The sequence below is a fragment of the Platalea leucorodia genome, assembly GCF_965183815.1.
Source record: "Platalea leucorodia genome assembly, chromosome: 6".
Classification (NCBI taxonomy): domain Eukaryota; kingdom Metazoa; phylum Chordata; class Aves; order Pelecaniformes; family Threskiornithidae; genus Platalea; species Platalea leucorodia.
Window position 1 is genome coordinate 61,206,365 of NC_138828.1, and position 14,196 is coordinate 61,220,560.

Consider the following 14,196-nt stretch of genomic DNA (forward strand, 5'->3'; position numbering starts at 1 on the left):
CTTGAAGAACTCATTTGGCTGCTTCTGTTGGCTGGAGGACAGAGAAACCCTCTGAAAGTCAGAGTGTGCACCAGGAATCCATCCTGTTACTCAGGTGGGAGCCCACAGCTGGTGCCAGAAATTAATTGTTTCTTTCAGGAGTGGAAGGTTTTAGCAGGGGTTTGCTTGCCACTTTGGAAAGAACTTGGGAACTACGTGACCTCTGGCAATGTAGCTGATGCAATCGTAAGCAGAAATATATAATTACAGGTTTCTGGTATATGTCCAAAATCCTTTTGTGAATAATGTTGGAAAGGGAGGCTTGTAATGAGCGTGGGGAGCAATTAAAACTTGTACTTTTGAACCAGAAGCCCACATACTACTAGATTTTTGTCCATGCTATGTGCCAGATAATTGACAAAACAGGTACACATGCAGTGAATTACTGCATCTAGTTTCTGTGATTCCACGGGAGAGAATGAGTTTCTCAAGCAATACATATCAGAATATTGCAAACAATTATTTTAGGCTCCACCATACTCTGAACACTTTCTATAAAAGCAGTTTTAGTTCAAGAAGAAATTTTTCCCATATGTGGGCCCATGCGTTAGTCTCACAGCCCATGTCAGCCACTTTATCTGCACATTTTGGAAAGCAGCTACCCTTTTCTATGCACCGTGGTGATGTGAGTCTGCAGCTGGTTCCACCCTGAAAGCTGTAGCTGCTAATGCACTCCAGGTATTAGGAAAAGGGAGTATGTAAATATATGCTGATGTCAGATACCGTATCAGAGCAGATTCCTGGCATTCGACTAGTCATCTTGATGACTAGCCAGAATGCTATTTTTACATACATAATAATATCAACATACAAAACTGATAACATGGGGGTTAAACACCCTCCAAAACCAAATGTGCAGAATGAAGTGAAAGTGTAGATGTTTGTTTTTATGTATATTTAGGTAGTGCGTAGTGTAAAGGAAACTGAACTGTGATAGACTGGGAGTCCTGACGCAATGTGGGTTGCTCTGCTGAGCTCTCAGCTCTTTTTTAGCTTTGGAAATGTTACAAAGCATTGGCACTGAAGCTCAGCTGCAGAGGGTTAGAGCAGGGAAAGGCGCTCGAGGGAAAAGAATGGGACTCTGTGGGAAATGAGGCATTCTGCTGAGGGGAAGGTTCAAAACCTGTGTGAAACCTGTGTTTTTACTCAGGGCTTCAGTTTGGCTGTTTTTTCTTTCAGAAGCATTTACTGAGATTGACTATAGTGCTCATTTGTAGTCACTGTTCAGTCAAGAGGAAGCAGTATTGATAAACTGATAAATGAGAAAGTTCTGTATTCTGCAAGGTGGCTCTCTGTTACTGGTTTGATTTCCACAGCTTTGATCCTTCTGTCTGTTTATGCCCAAGCAAAATAGGCTCGGGCATAAATGCAGTACAATCTTTGCTCATTTTGACTTGCAGTGGCACCTAGCCCTTGTTTCACCTACTTGACACACAGGGTTAAGTTGTGACAATGAGAGCTGCAGTTGAAGATAAGGTCCTCGATATGACCAAACACAGGCTTTGCAACCTTTAATAATTTTATTAACTATTCATGAGTGCTTGGATGAGTCATAGAATCATAGAATCATAGAATTGTTTAGGTTGGAAGAGACCTTTAAGATCATCAAGCCCAACCGTTAACCTATCACTGCCAAGTCCACCACTAAACCATGTCCCTAAGCACCACATCTACCAGTCTTTTAAATGCCTCCAGGGATGGGGATTCAACCACTTCCCTGGGCAGCCTGTTCCAATGCTTGACAACCCTTTTGGTGAAGAAGTTTTTCCTACTATCCAATCTAAACCTCCCCTGGCACAGCTTAAGGCCATTTCTTCTCATCCTATCACTTGTTACTAGGGAGAAGAGGCCGACCCCCACCTCGCTACAGCCTCCTTTCAGGTAGTTGTAGAGAGCAATAAGGTCTCCCCTCAGCCTCCTCTTCTCCAGACTAAACAACCCCCGTTCCCTCAGCCGCTCCTCATAAGACTTGTGCTCTAGACCCTTCACCAGCTTCATTGCCCTCCTCTGGACACACTCCAGCACCTCGATGTCCTTCTTGTAGTGAGGGGCCCAAAACTGAACACGGTACTCGAGGTGCAGCCTCACCAGTGCCGAGTACCGGAGGACGATTATTTCCCTCGTCCTGCTGGCCGCACTATTCCTGATACAAGCCAGGGTGCCATTGGCCCTCTTGGCCACCTGAGCACACTGCTGGCTCATGTTCAGGCGGCTGTCAACCAACACCCCCAGGTCCTTTTCCGCCAGGCAGCTCTCCAGCCACTCCTCTCCAAGCCTGTAGCGTTGCATGGGGTTGTTGTGACCCAAGTGCAGGACCCAGCACTTGGCCTTGTTGGACCTCAGTCCGTCTGCTCTGGCTATGTTTTAACTGTGTGTTTCACTCATATAAGTTCCCTTTTGCAGTTCCAGTTGGAGAGATTCTTTACACCTTTGGGCATCGTGCTGGTCCTGAATAGCTTCTGGTACCCAGCCGAGCGTAGCTGCGGTTCCTCTCTGGGTAAGTAATCACAACATACAGGCAGAAGTGTGAAATGTACCTTGAGGAAAGGCTGTTTGTGAAGATAGGTGCTCATTGATAGAATCAGATACAAAAAACCCCCAGAAATATAAACTTCAGAAATGGGACGTTATCTGCGTGAGCGTATACACATGCTGACTATGGAAAGGATGGTATTTAGCTGGTACATTTCAGGATGCATGAACAGAAATACACTGCTTTCTGGTTCTTGTGTATCATGCAAAATGACTTAATCAGTAAACTGAAACCAGCCCGAAACACAGCTTTGCTGAATTGGTTAGTAAAAATAATGTTATGCAATGTTCCTAATGATTTAACAGAAGTATTCAGGAGTACCAGTTTTATTTTAATCAGTTGCAAATTTTTCTTTATGGCAAACTGTTTATTTGAATGTATTTTAAAGTCCCATAAAGAAGGGTGGGAAGGAAATTAAACATACTACAACTAAAGAAGTAGATACTTTTGCTTTTTACAGCTCTGTGTGCACTGGAGTCAGTTCTGATGAAAGCTGATGGTGTATTTGATTTTGTCCGTGCAGCAAAGCTTTTTCGTGGATTATATTGGAAGTAAAACTGCCACTGGTTTGCATAATTTAGTTCTCAATTTGATTGTGATATTATTGTTCTGTCAACAAGTGCCTTAGTTTATTCATTTTTGTGGATTAACACCCAGCTAACGGGAACTTCTCCTTTAACTTGAAGACAAGACAGTATCAGCTGACAAGCAAACTCTTGCTGCTTATTGAGAGACATTCATGATCCCCGGTCTTGTCTTGGGTCACAGATGTCCCAGAGTTTTCTGTAATGTATTACTCGGGTTCACTGCACCGAGGAAAGCAGAATGGTTTCAGTTCAGTTTCAGTTCCCACTATCTTACTCATCAGTCTCAAAATGAAAAACAGACATTTTCTTTCAGCAAAGCAAAGGGTTAAATTCTTCTTTACAAAATTAAAAAGGTAATTGCAAAAGAGAAGTTTAAAAAGGAATTTAATGCACGCTTGAAATATAGCTGGCACTGCTACCTAGAATAAATTTTCATACTTCTCAGTTTCTTTAGCTGAATCCCTTCTTGCTTTCAGCTCTCCTCCAAGGTGCAAGACTCTAGACTGAGTCCAGAATAGGCCAAGGTGCCCCTTCTCCCCCTAGTTCACTCATACCTGAAGAATTCATTACATACTTCATGAATTTAATCTTAAAATTCATTAAGATTAAATAAATCTTCATTCATTTATTCATCTCTGCTTCTTTTCTTCCGTGCTAATTAATCTTACTGAAGCATGTTGTATTAGTTTGGAGGCTTACAGGAGTGAGGTGTTGGTTTTGGTCATTCACATCTGCCTTTGCAATGCACTCACTCTCTGCTCTGTTGATTTGCTTGCTAGGCTCATGTCCCTGTTCAAGATGTTCGTTAAATGGCTGCTTTATTGGACTCCTCCATCCTCAGAGTGCCCTGTATTGCTGTGTTCTTCATGGCTTCTTTACGGCTTTCATACCATAGTAAATATTCTCTATAGTTCATTTTTTATGATTTTTTGAAGAAAGCTACAATGTGGCGCATCCCTGATAACCATCCGAGGCATCGGATGTGTAAAAGTGACTAAACCGTAAAGGTTTTGAACTGTGCCAGTTTGCCCCTGCTCCTAGCTTTTGAGATCTAAGCTTTTGCCATCTGTCAATGTGCTACATTAATTAGTCAGCTTGCTGAGGAAAATAACTCAGTGGGGTAGAGCTCTGCAAGAGATTTTGATATGAAGAGAAGTTGGTGGTAAAGGTTCTGCTTCCTCTTTTCTGTGTGTGTAAAGGGGAGATGCAGTTGATGAATTTCTAGAACATCTGTGTAACCATCAGAAGCAGACATGAAATTAGAAATGCAGAATTATTTAAATAATCTTGCCTTGGTGAGTATTCTGTAACGCAGATAGGTTTATTTCCTCCTAAACCGTACAGTTATGTAAATATTGCAGAAGTAAATGTATTTCGAGTCTGGACTGTTAAAGTTTACCTTCATTGTGCTCTTAATACCTGCAATGTAGGGCAATTTGATTAATTCTTAGAATTATATAGCCTATATAAGAAGACCCTGTTCTTTCTACTTCCGGAGGAAGTAGTAATTTTTAAGGAATTAGCATCTCATGTGAGATTCCCCCAGCTTGAAGACTACATACGTTTGAAATTCTGTTTTGAGGATGTTAACCGAGTATGCAGAGGAGGTCTTTTGCTGGATCTTCGATCGGAGATGAATTCCATGCACAAATGGTGGGTTATATTTGCTCCATTATTTACATTTTTTTTCTTTTTGTTATATGTATTTTGGACTTCATCAAATCTCAGGTGCTGGTGTTTCTTCACTGTTGGAAGGTATTCTTGCATTTTGAAATTTCAGTGAAAATGCTCATCTGTATGTTGAATTTCAACAAAGAAGAAAGGAAAAAATGGTTGGTATGGCAATTTTCATTTTTCAGCCAACTTTTATTTAATACCGTCATAAAATACTGTTGGAGGGGTAATCGTTGATCCTTGATATTGCTTTGCTACACGTCTGCTTTGTTCTTTGATTGTGACACTATTCAGTGCTATACAGCGTGGGTCGTCCCTTCTTGCAGTGTATAGCATAGCATGAAGAGTAAATGAAAAATCCTCTGGCAATGGAGCACGGACCATTGTTTTTTTTTCTCCCTTCAGAACATTTCTTTCTTTGTTCCTGATGTCCCTTTTGCCCAGGGGGAAGTTCCTCCAGATAGTTCCAGATCAAAGTTTATTTGATTCAATGGGTTCTTTACCAGCCTGGACTCTGAAGAATAGGGCCAGCTGCTCTTTGAAGGAAGCTGGGTCAGATTTCCTTGTCTTGGTTCTTCTTGTGAGTGCTATTGTACTTGGACCGACCATCCCAGCTTCATTTCTATTTTGCAATCAGATATCCTAGCACAACTTTCTGAAGACAGAATTTGACCGCTCAGTTGGATTCTGTTGAGGCAGAAATTTACACTTTAGTGATTATTCTTTTATTGCTTTTAGTGATGTTGATTACACGTGTTTTTGCCTTACTTATTTGAAAGAAAACTTGATTAAGCTTGGTAGGAGACTTGGAGGGGAAGGCATGAGTTTTGATATCAGTCAATCAAATTATTGGGGACTAACACGTTATAACCTAGAACTGAAAAAATAGGCTTTTGGTTTTTATTTAAAAAAAGATTACACAGGGACAGAATTTTAAAACGTTGGGGTTTTTTCAAACAAAATCAGCACAGGAAAAAATTGGAGCTGTTTGTCTCCTGAAACAGTTTATGAGTTGCTCATACTTCAGGTTGTCTGTGTGTGGTGTTAAATGCTCGATGACAAGAGAATAATGCCCAGGTCATGCTTTTTCATGATAGGACTGATGCCTCTCCAAATCTCTGTAGGCGATTGATAGACAGGACCATATACTAATTCTACTGGACCATTTTCTGTATCCAGAAAATCTTTCCCTCTCTGGGCTTTTTGATCCTTAGAACTAGACTCATTGTCCCTCACTGTTTCTAGAGAGGTTCTTTGTCAAGTTGCAACTGTGGGGTAATTTGGAAAATGTAGGAAATTTCCTACCTAGGAAATCCTGGAGTCTTTGGAAGTGTCAAGTGTTTTGTTTCGGATTTTGGGTACCACTGCTTCATATGTAGTGTCCGTTTATGCTGTGGTTTTCCTGTTAGTATGTTTTTGGACAAACTGGCATTACAATACTAATGAGACAGTATAATTCCTCCTCAAGCTTCTTGGCTTACTGGAAAAATGGACCCCTAGGTCTTTGTGCTATAGCAAAGACAAAGCTGATCAGCTTCTCTGATCGGCTGACCCTGAGGGGGTGCATGGCTGTGTCCTGGGTCTTTGGGGTGTGAACAGGAATATCCTTTTGCTTTTCTGACTGAAGAGGTTGCTTTTGCACCAGTTCCTGTGAGGGTCCATGGGGCTTTTGGAGTTCTGTCCCCAAATGTGTCTGGACATGGGGTGTATGGAAAGAGCAGATGGGAGGCTTGTTGTGTTCTCCTTTACTCCTAAATGCACTGATGCCTGTTTGTACCAGTTTTGAATTTTTGAAGATTGTTGAGGAATTTGTATTTCTTAACATCTTTGTGGTTTTTCTAATTTACCACTGACTGTATTCCTCCCATTATAAAGGAATTAGTTTCTACTTAACTGAGAAAATCAGTAATTGGAATTAAAGAATGAGAGTGACGAGGACTGATAAGAACTTAGAACAAGCATATGCAAAAATAAATTTTTTTATTACATACATTTTGTATTGAATTTTAGCAATAAAAAGCAAATTCAACAGTTCAACAACTTCAGCAAATTCCATGTTTTCTTTTCGTAGGGCTGGACTCATCACTGAGGCATATTGAACAGCAAAGAAAGATATGCTTCTGTGTTTCTGTAAGGAACCAAGATAAACCCGGAAGGCATAATGGGACTCCTTACAAATATCTATGTCTTTGCTTGTGTCTTTACATTCACGCTATGGAATAATATCCAGCCAACTGTGGAAAATGAATTTATTGCAAATTATTCAAGCAGCTTGCTAACTAATGTTCCAAAAAACATTCCAGTCCATACTCATGTATTAGATTTATCACATAATAGGATCTCCGGACTTAGTATCTCAGAATTTATTTCTCTTTCTGACCTTCAAGTATTAAATCTTTCTCATAATCTAATTACGGAGCTTGACTTCAGTGTCTTCATTTTTAATCAAGATTTAGAATACTTAGATTTATCTCATAATAACATTTTCAAAGTTTACTGTCAAACTCTTGCGTATCTTAGACATTTAGATCTTTCTTTCAATAAGTTTACTACCCTGCCCATCTGTCAGGAATTCGGGAACATGTTTCATTTGGAGTACCTAGGATTAAGTGCCACAATGATAGGGAGGTCAGACTTCAGGTATATCATACATTTGCAGCTGCACACTGTCTTCCTAACCTTAGAAGACTTTTCTCTGTATGAGCCTCAGAGTCTGACAGCCTTGAATACAAAGAGCCTCCATATTGTTTTTGCAGCAAACCAAAACTTCAGTTTTTCCCTCTTGTATGATGGAATGAGCACTTCAGAAATCTTAAAAATAGTTAACTTAAGATATACCTTGAGCTACAAAGATTTCCCTGCTCCTACTTTAACACTTCTGAAGAAAATCAAGACAACAGCTCTGCTGCTTGACACTGTGGACTTACAATGGGCTATCATTTTGCAAATTTTCCTGTTTGTTTGGTATTCACCTGTGGAGAATTTGATTATTAGAAATTTGACTTTTCGGGGACCACTGGGGGAGCTGACTGAGTATGAATTTCTACCTTTATTAAACTCTCTGGAACAATTAATATCTTTGGATGGCTCCATGAAAGCGCTAACTTTGGAGCATGTTCGTAATAAACTTTATTATTTCAACCAGGAGATTCTATACAGACAGTTTTCAGAGATGAATATTGCCAATTTGACAATATATGATGCCTATATGCCACACATGCTTTGCCCCAATAGAACAAGCTCATTTCAGTATTTAAATTTTTCTCACAATGCCCTGACGGATGAATTGTTCCAGAATTGTGGCACTCTGACAGATCTGAAATTACTTAGTTTGGAGAGGAATAAATTTGAGAGCCTTTCCAAAGTAAGCTTCATGACCAGCCGTATGAAATCGCTGACATATTTGGACATGAGCAACAACTTGCTGAGTCACGATGCAGCTGATGTGCAGTGCCAGTGGGCCGAGTCTCTGACAGAGTTGGACCTGTCCTCAAATCAGTTGACGGATTCCGTGTTTGAGTGCTTGCCAGTCAACATCAAAAAACTCGACCTACACAACAATCAGATCACCAGCGTTGCCAAGGGGATGGCTGAGCTGAAATCCTTGAAGGAGCTGAACCTGGCATCAAACAGGCTGGCTGACCTGCCGGGGTGCAGTGGCTTTGTGTCCCTGGAGTTCCTGAACGTAGAGATGAATTTGATCCTCACCCCATCTGCCGACTTCTTCCAGAGCTGCCCAAGGGTCAGGGAGCTACAAGCAGGGCACAACCCGTTCAAGTGTTCCTGTGAACTGCAAGGCTTTATCCGTCTGAAGAGACAGTCTGGGGGGAAGCTGTTTGGCTGGCCGGCGGCATATATGTGCGAGTACCCGGAAGACTTGCGAGGAACGCAGCTGAAGGACTTCCACCTGACTGAACTGTCCTGCAACACAACGCTCTTGCTTGTGACAGCTCTGCTGCTGACGCTGGTGCTGGTGGCTGTCGTGGCCTTTCTGTGCATCTACCTGGATGTGCCGTGGTACGTGCGGATGACGTGGCAGTGGACGCAGACGAAGCGGAGAGCTTGGCACAACCATCCCGAAGAGCGGGAGACCGTTCTGCAGTTTCATGCGTTCATTTCGTACAGCGAGCGCGATGCATTGTGGGTGAAGAACGAGCTGATCCCGAACTTGGAGAAGGGGGAGGGCTGCGTCCAACTGTGCCAGCACGAGAGAAACTTTATCCCCGGCAAGAGCATTGTGGAGAACATCATTAACTGCATTGAGAAGAGCTACAAGTCGATCTTTGTGTTGTCTCCCAACTTTGTGCAGAGCGAGTGGTGTCACTATGAGCTGTACTTTGCCCATCACAAATTATTCAGTGAGAATTCCAACAGCTTAATCCTCATTTTACTGGAGCCGATCACTCCGTGTATTATCCCTGCGAGGTATCACAAGCTGAAGGCTCTCATGGCAAAGCGAACCTACCTGGAGTGGCCGAAGGAGAGGAGCAAGCATGCCCTTTTCTGGGCTAACCTGAGGGCGGCTATTAGCATTAACCTGCCAATATCCTTGGAAGCAGATGAGGAGCAGAGTGATGTTACTTCTAGTAGTGTAAGTCTGTATGTGAACAACTGACTTGAGTGTCTTGCATTAAATTGTGTTAATCAAATTTTTATTGTTTTTTACAGTATTCCTTGTTTATAGCAAAATATAATTTTGATACGTACAGAAAGTGTTATTGCTTATTCTAGTCATGAAAGTAGTCAGAAGTCTTCTGTATTTTCCTATCATCAACAAAGGGAAGGAGAGAGACATTTTCATAGTGATTACACTGATTTTTGTAGACTTGTGTTGCCTTTATTTTGGACTTTTCCTGTTGATTCTAGCCATCTTTGAAAGTAACAAAAGTAGTAGTTGGTTCAATGTCATCAGGACTGTCAAGGCATGCATTTAATCTTTGTTCTGACATGGATGTTGTGTGGTTAAGGTGGAAGGGATCTGCTTCCTTGGGTTTAATTAAGTAATACAAAGAAGAAGAAAACTCTTGTTTAAATCCTTTCTGGTACATTGGTATAGTAGATGTCAAGGGTACAGTATCCCTACACCTTCAGACCTCACTGGGCCTTGTTACAAGTCTGTTTTCCCTTCCTGGAAGTCTTTCCCTTCATCAGAGACAGAGACTTCTCTGGGTAAGAGCTGAAAGTTGGAGCCATTAATCCCTGTTTAATATTCTTCTTCCTTTGCTGTACTAAACATTCCCACTTGCCTAGATTTACCTACTAAGTCGTGATTTCATAGAATTTGCTATTAGTTATCTTCAAAATAATAGTTAATATCTGAAGTTAGGAAATTTTTCTAGTATTATAATATTGCTGCTTTTTGCTATGGTCATATCAAGCTATATTGGGTTGCTTGTTTTTCCTGTTTTCTAAAATGTAGTTACATATTTCAATAAAATATTTTTCTTATTATGAACTCTTTCAACTGTAAGAGGGCAAAGAATAATGAGATGCCTCAATCTATTACTGTTTCATTACAAAAATTTCCCTCAGTTGTGCCACTGTAATTCTTCTGTTAAATTTTAAAATATATTTTATTGCTATCTCTCTGCAGCAGCTAATAAGTAACCTACATTATAATGTAGTTTTACAGGTATTTAGAATATGTTTTACATGATAATAATGGGGAAACCCCTCATATTTATAGAAAATTGGCAATGCTGCAAATGAACAGTAAGAAACAGAGCTCGCACAACCATTGACAAAGAGCGGTATTACCAGAACTGTCCCTGAATTGGGTCATATTTTAAGTATTTAAACTCAGAGGCTTGATGTTTGGAGGGAAATCTTCTTTTATCTCCAGACTTTCACTGAACTCAGTGACCTTGCACTTTTATTAGCAGGTGGTGAGGGTCATCATGCAGATGAAAAGGCAGTCATTGTCATTGGGAAATAACTTCCCTGCTAAAATCAAACTGATTCAACTAACGGTATTTTTTGATAGGAGACATTTAATCATTTGCTGTGCTTGGATTTAATTTGACAATCTAATAAACCTCTCATTTTTCCTCTGTTATTAAATTTCCTGGTGTCATTTCACTGGCGATGAGGAGTTGTGTAATTATACTTACCGCTTAATGGAAATGCAAGGCCCTCTGGCCACAACCGCGAGCGGCACGCGAGGTGAGCAAGCCGGTAAGAGGATGTGATCCTTTGCGCTCGCTGAGGCGGCTGACGGAGCGCCTGCCAGGCGTGTGTGGTGGTAGCCAGATGAAGCAGTGGATGGGCAGCTACGGGACATCTTCCCGGTGTCCAGAGGTGCTGAGACGCTGCTGTGCGCCCACCTGCCAGCTCAGGTTAACTGGGTATCCCAGTAGGATGCTAAGTGCCTGGCTCTAAAAGTAGACCTTTGGAAAGAAGGGCTAAAAATCTCTATTAAGTCTTAACTTCAGGTGAAGGGAACTTGGCTACTGACTTGTTTGGTAACACATAACTGGCGTCTCCCCCCTCCCAAAGCCAGGACCAAGCTTTCTTTGTGTGCCTTAAAAAGGACTGCTAAACTCTCAGTACTTCAGTGGGAGCTGGTGGATGCAGCATGCTTGAAAAGGTTATTTCTGTTGAGGGGAGATGTCCAAAGACACAGAGGAGCTTAGTGCTCTGCAGGAGCTTGAGTCAGGAAAGCTTTACCCTACCCGGAGAGCCACTCGTGCTTCGTGGCAACCCAGCACAGTGGCCAGGGGCATCGGGCACCGCAGAGTGCTGCCGAGAGTGCCCGACAAACCTCGTGTGCCAGCCAGCTGGCTACGGCAGCTGCGAGGCGCTTTCCACAGAAGCAGTGATGTTAAACCTGGGGCTGCAGCCTGAGTGCACCACTGGACCTGGGATGTTTCCTTCTTAACAGGTTTTTCACAACGGTGCAGCATCCCTCTGAGTGCAGGTTCTGCACCTCCTCCGGAGCATCGCTGTCTGCTCTCAGGCAGCGGCCTGGCTAAGCTTTAGTGGCTTCTTTATTTCAGCTGCAGCCAGAGTTGCATCGTCTATAATTTAAGGCTTGTGTGCTATACAGCTCTCAGGTACTTAAGGAACTGCTGAGTCGCAGAGGCCAGTGCACATGAAGCTGGTTAGGAGTTTTGTAGCCTTTGCCTCCCCGGGGCTCCTCTGCGCTTTACAGTGGAGAACGCTACCAGAAAACCCACGTCCCTCCTGCTGAAAGACTTCTCCCCCTCCCAAGCGTTACAGTCTAAGGACATGATCAGCATTCACACTTAGTGGTAACCTTTTAATGGGCACATATTCTGTTCTGTTTACTAGACGAGAAAAGAGGAAATAAAATTTCTTAAATCAGGCTTTCCAGTCTCTGTAAATGTAACGCATCAGCAAACTGGGGTTTATGTCCTAAATAACGTACGGGGTCTGGGCCATGGAAGAGTTCCTCACCTTTAAGGCTGTTCTGAAACCTGAGTTGTAGGTAGGTGTGAAAGGAATAATTTGGTTTCTGAAGTCTGCCAAGTATGTTGGTTTTGGATATCAACCTTGTAACACCTCTTTATACTCTGTCCTTCCTACCTCACAAATCTTCCATGCACATTCCAAATATTGCAGTTATTTACATACTGTACCGTACCCTATAGCCACTGAAAATACACTTCTGAGTTCCTTTGATAAAGCAGATTAATTTTATTTTTTTTTAAGGTTAGCATTTGACAGTGTTTCTCATCACTTCTCTGCTGGAACTTCCATTTTCTTCTTCCCTGAAACTCTGTTTCTGTTCAGAGGGTGCATAAAGTATTGATTATTTTTATTTTGGCCCAATGTAGCAAATTCTTTTCTTCATAGGTTTTTATGAGGCAATGCGCCACTGAAGATTTTTTTAAAAATGTGTTCATAGAGGTGTTTCTTGAGGAGAAGTTTTCAAGACTTACAGGACATGAGTATCTGGTCGAACTCTTGAAATACTGTCATGCTAACGTCCAGATTTATAAAAAATGGTGTCAGGTGCTGCTCTCACTGAGCTCACAGGCCTGGAAGCACACATGGAAGCAACATTGTGTATCGACTTTGTTAGTGTTCGGCCAGACCAGAGTTTCAATCGTAGAGGATATGTTAAATGTGGGTTTATGGCTAAAAATTGCGGTAGAGAAACAAAGATCAGTCTTGAATCCTAGAGCACATTTCTGTGCATGACAGGATCTGACTCGGTGATAGAAGGTAAGACAGAGGGAACAGCTTCATTTCTTAACTGTGAGAAAAGAAATATTTTCTTAAATTACAATCATCTAGTAAACTTAAATTTTGCCTTTTTCTTAGATTAAGGGTGACACCCAGTGGCCGATTAAATTATCATTGAATATTTCCTGAAAATGATCGTTCATGCTAAAATACATACCACGCATTTTGCCTCTTAGGAAAACTGAAATAAGTAATCACATCGGCCCAGCAAGCGCAGGAGCCTCTCGCAGGTGCGCCTGGTCCGGAGAAGGCAGGCCAGGATCAGCCCTTCCTCGCAGCAGCTCGGGCTCGGTGGCCGTGCCTCCGTCCCCTGCGCCGTCCGCCCCTCCTGCCCAGTAGGCTGTGGAGCGCCGATACTGGTTCGCTAACAAATGGACCTTATAAATCAACAGCATGATGCGAGCACTGACTTTTGCTTTACAATGAGCGATCCTTATTTTCAAGCAGGACGCCAAGATATACAAGCCGGTCATTTTCTCACATTTCGTTTGCTGTTTGCAGGGTTTTATTTTTTATGCCTTACTTCTGCTGTACCCGCTTTGCCTTCTGTACGTCACCACGGCATAGCGTGGGTGCTCACCAGGCCGATCTGCTGGGTCCCAGGCAGCAACACACCAACGTCCCGATGCGATTACCTCAGCGGGAATGCAAAGTGTTAAGAAATGCATAGGGAATTCAACTGGGCTCATGCTTTTTAGGCATCTGAAAAGGTGTGGAGAAATAAAACATTCTTCGTCAGCTGTACACATCATCGTCTCTCAGCAAAGCCTGCGGGTGTGCCCAGAGGTGAGCAGGATTCGTGTGCATCGACGTGTTGGCAGCCTGCGTCTGCAGCATCTGCTCTGGCACCCTGGCCTGGGAAAGGGCTGTGGGCAAGAGCATGGCTAAAGGAGCAGACCCGGACAGCCATTTTGTGAGTGATAAAAAATGCAAACTCGCATGTTTGGTGCTCCAGATCTGCCAATGGACTAATTCGAATGCCCTAATTAGAAGCGAGTAAACTATTTTTGTGAATTTGCCACTAAGAGCGCTGCTGGGCCTGGCTCCTCCACAGCACGGGAGCTCGAAGAAGCGCAGGTGCTTACAGGCAGCGCCTGCAATGCCTCGTGCCCCTGCCCTGCCTGCTCCTGCCTGCCCCTGCCCGCCCTGCCTGCC

The 14,196-nt window shown here is 42.6% G+C and overlaps 1 protein-coding gene across 2 annotated transcripts; it reads left to right on the forward strand.

Moving 5' to 3' along the window:
- Nucleotides 1–2,453: 2,453 nt before the first annotated feature.
- Nucleotides 2,454–9,448, forward strand: LOC309592324 (toll-like receptor 6; the record flags this gene model as incomplete). 2 transcript variants are annotated; one of them, XM_082315582.1, is made up of 2 exons in its annotated part: nt 2,454–2,536; nt 6,905–9,448. In XM_082315582.1, the coding sequence occupies exon 2, from the start codon at nt 6,995–6,997 to the stop codon at nt 9,446–9,448; it is 2,454 nt and encodes an 817-aa protein (XP_082171708.1). In that variant the 5' UTR covers nt 2,454–2,536; nt 6,905–6,994. The 2 variants fall into 2 exon arrangements, with proteins under 2 accessions (XP_082171708.1, XP_082171709.1); XM_082315583.1 differs by lacking the exon at nt 2,454–2,536 and adding an exon at nt 4,918–4,991.
- Nucleotides 9,449–14,196: the final 4,748 nt, after the last annotated feature.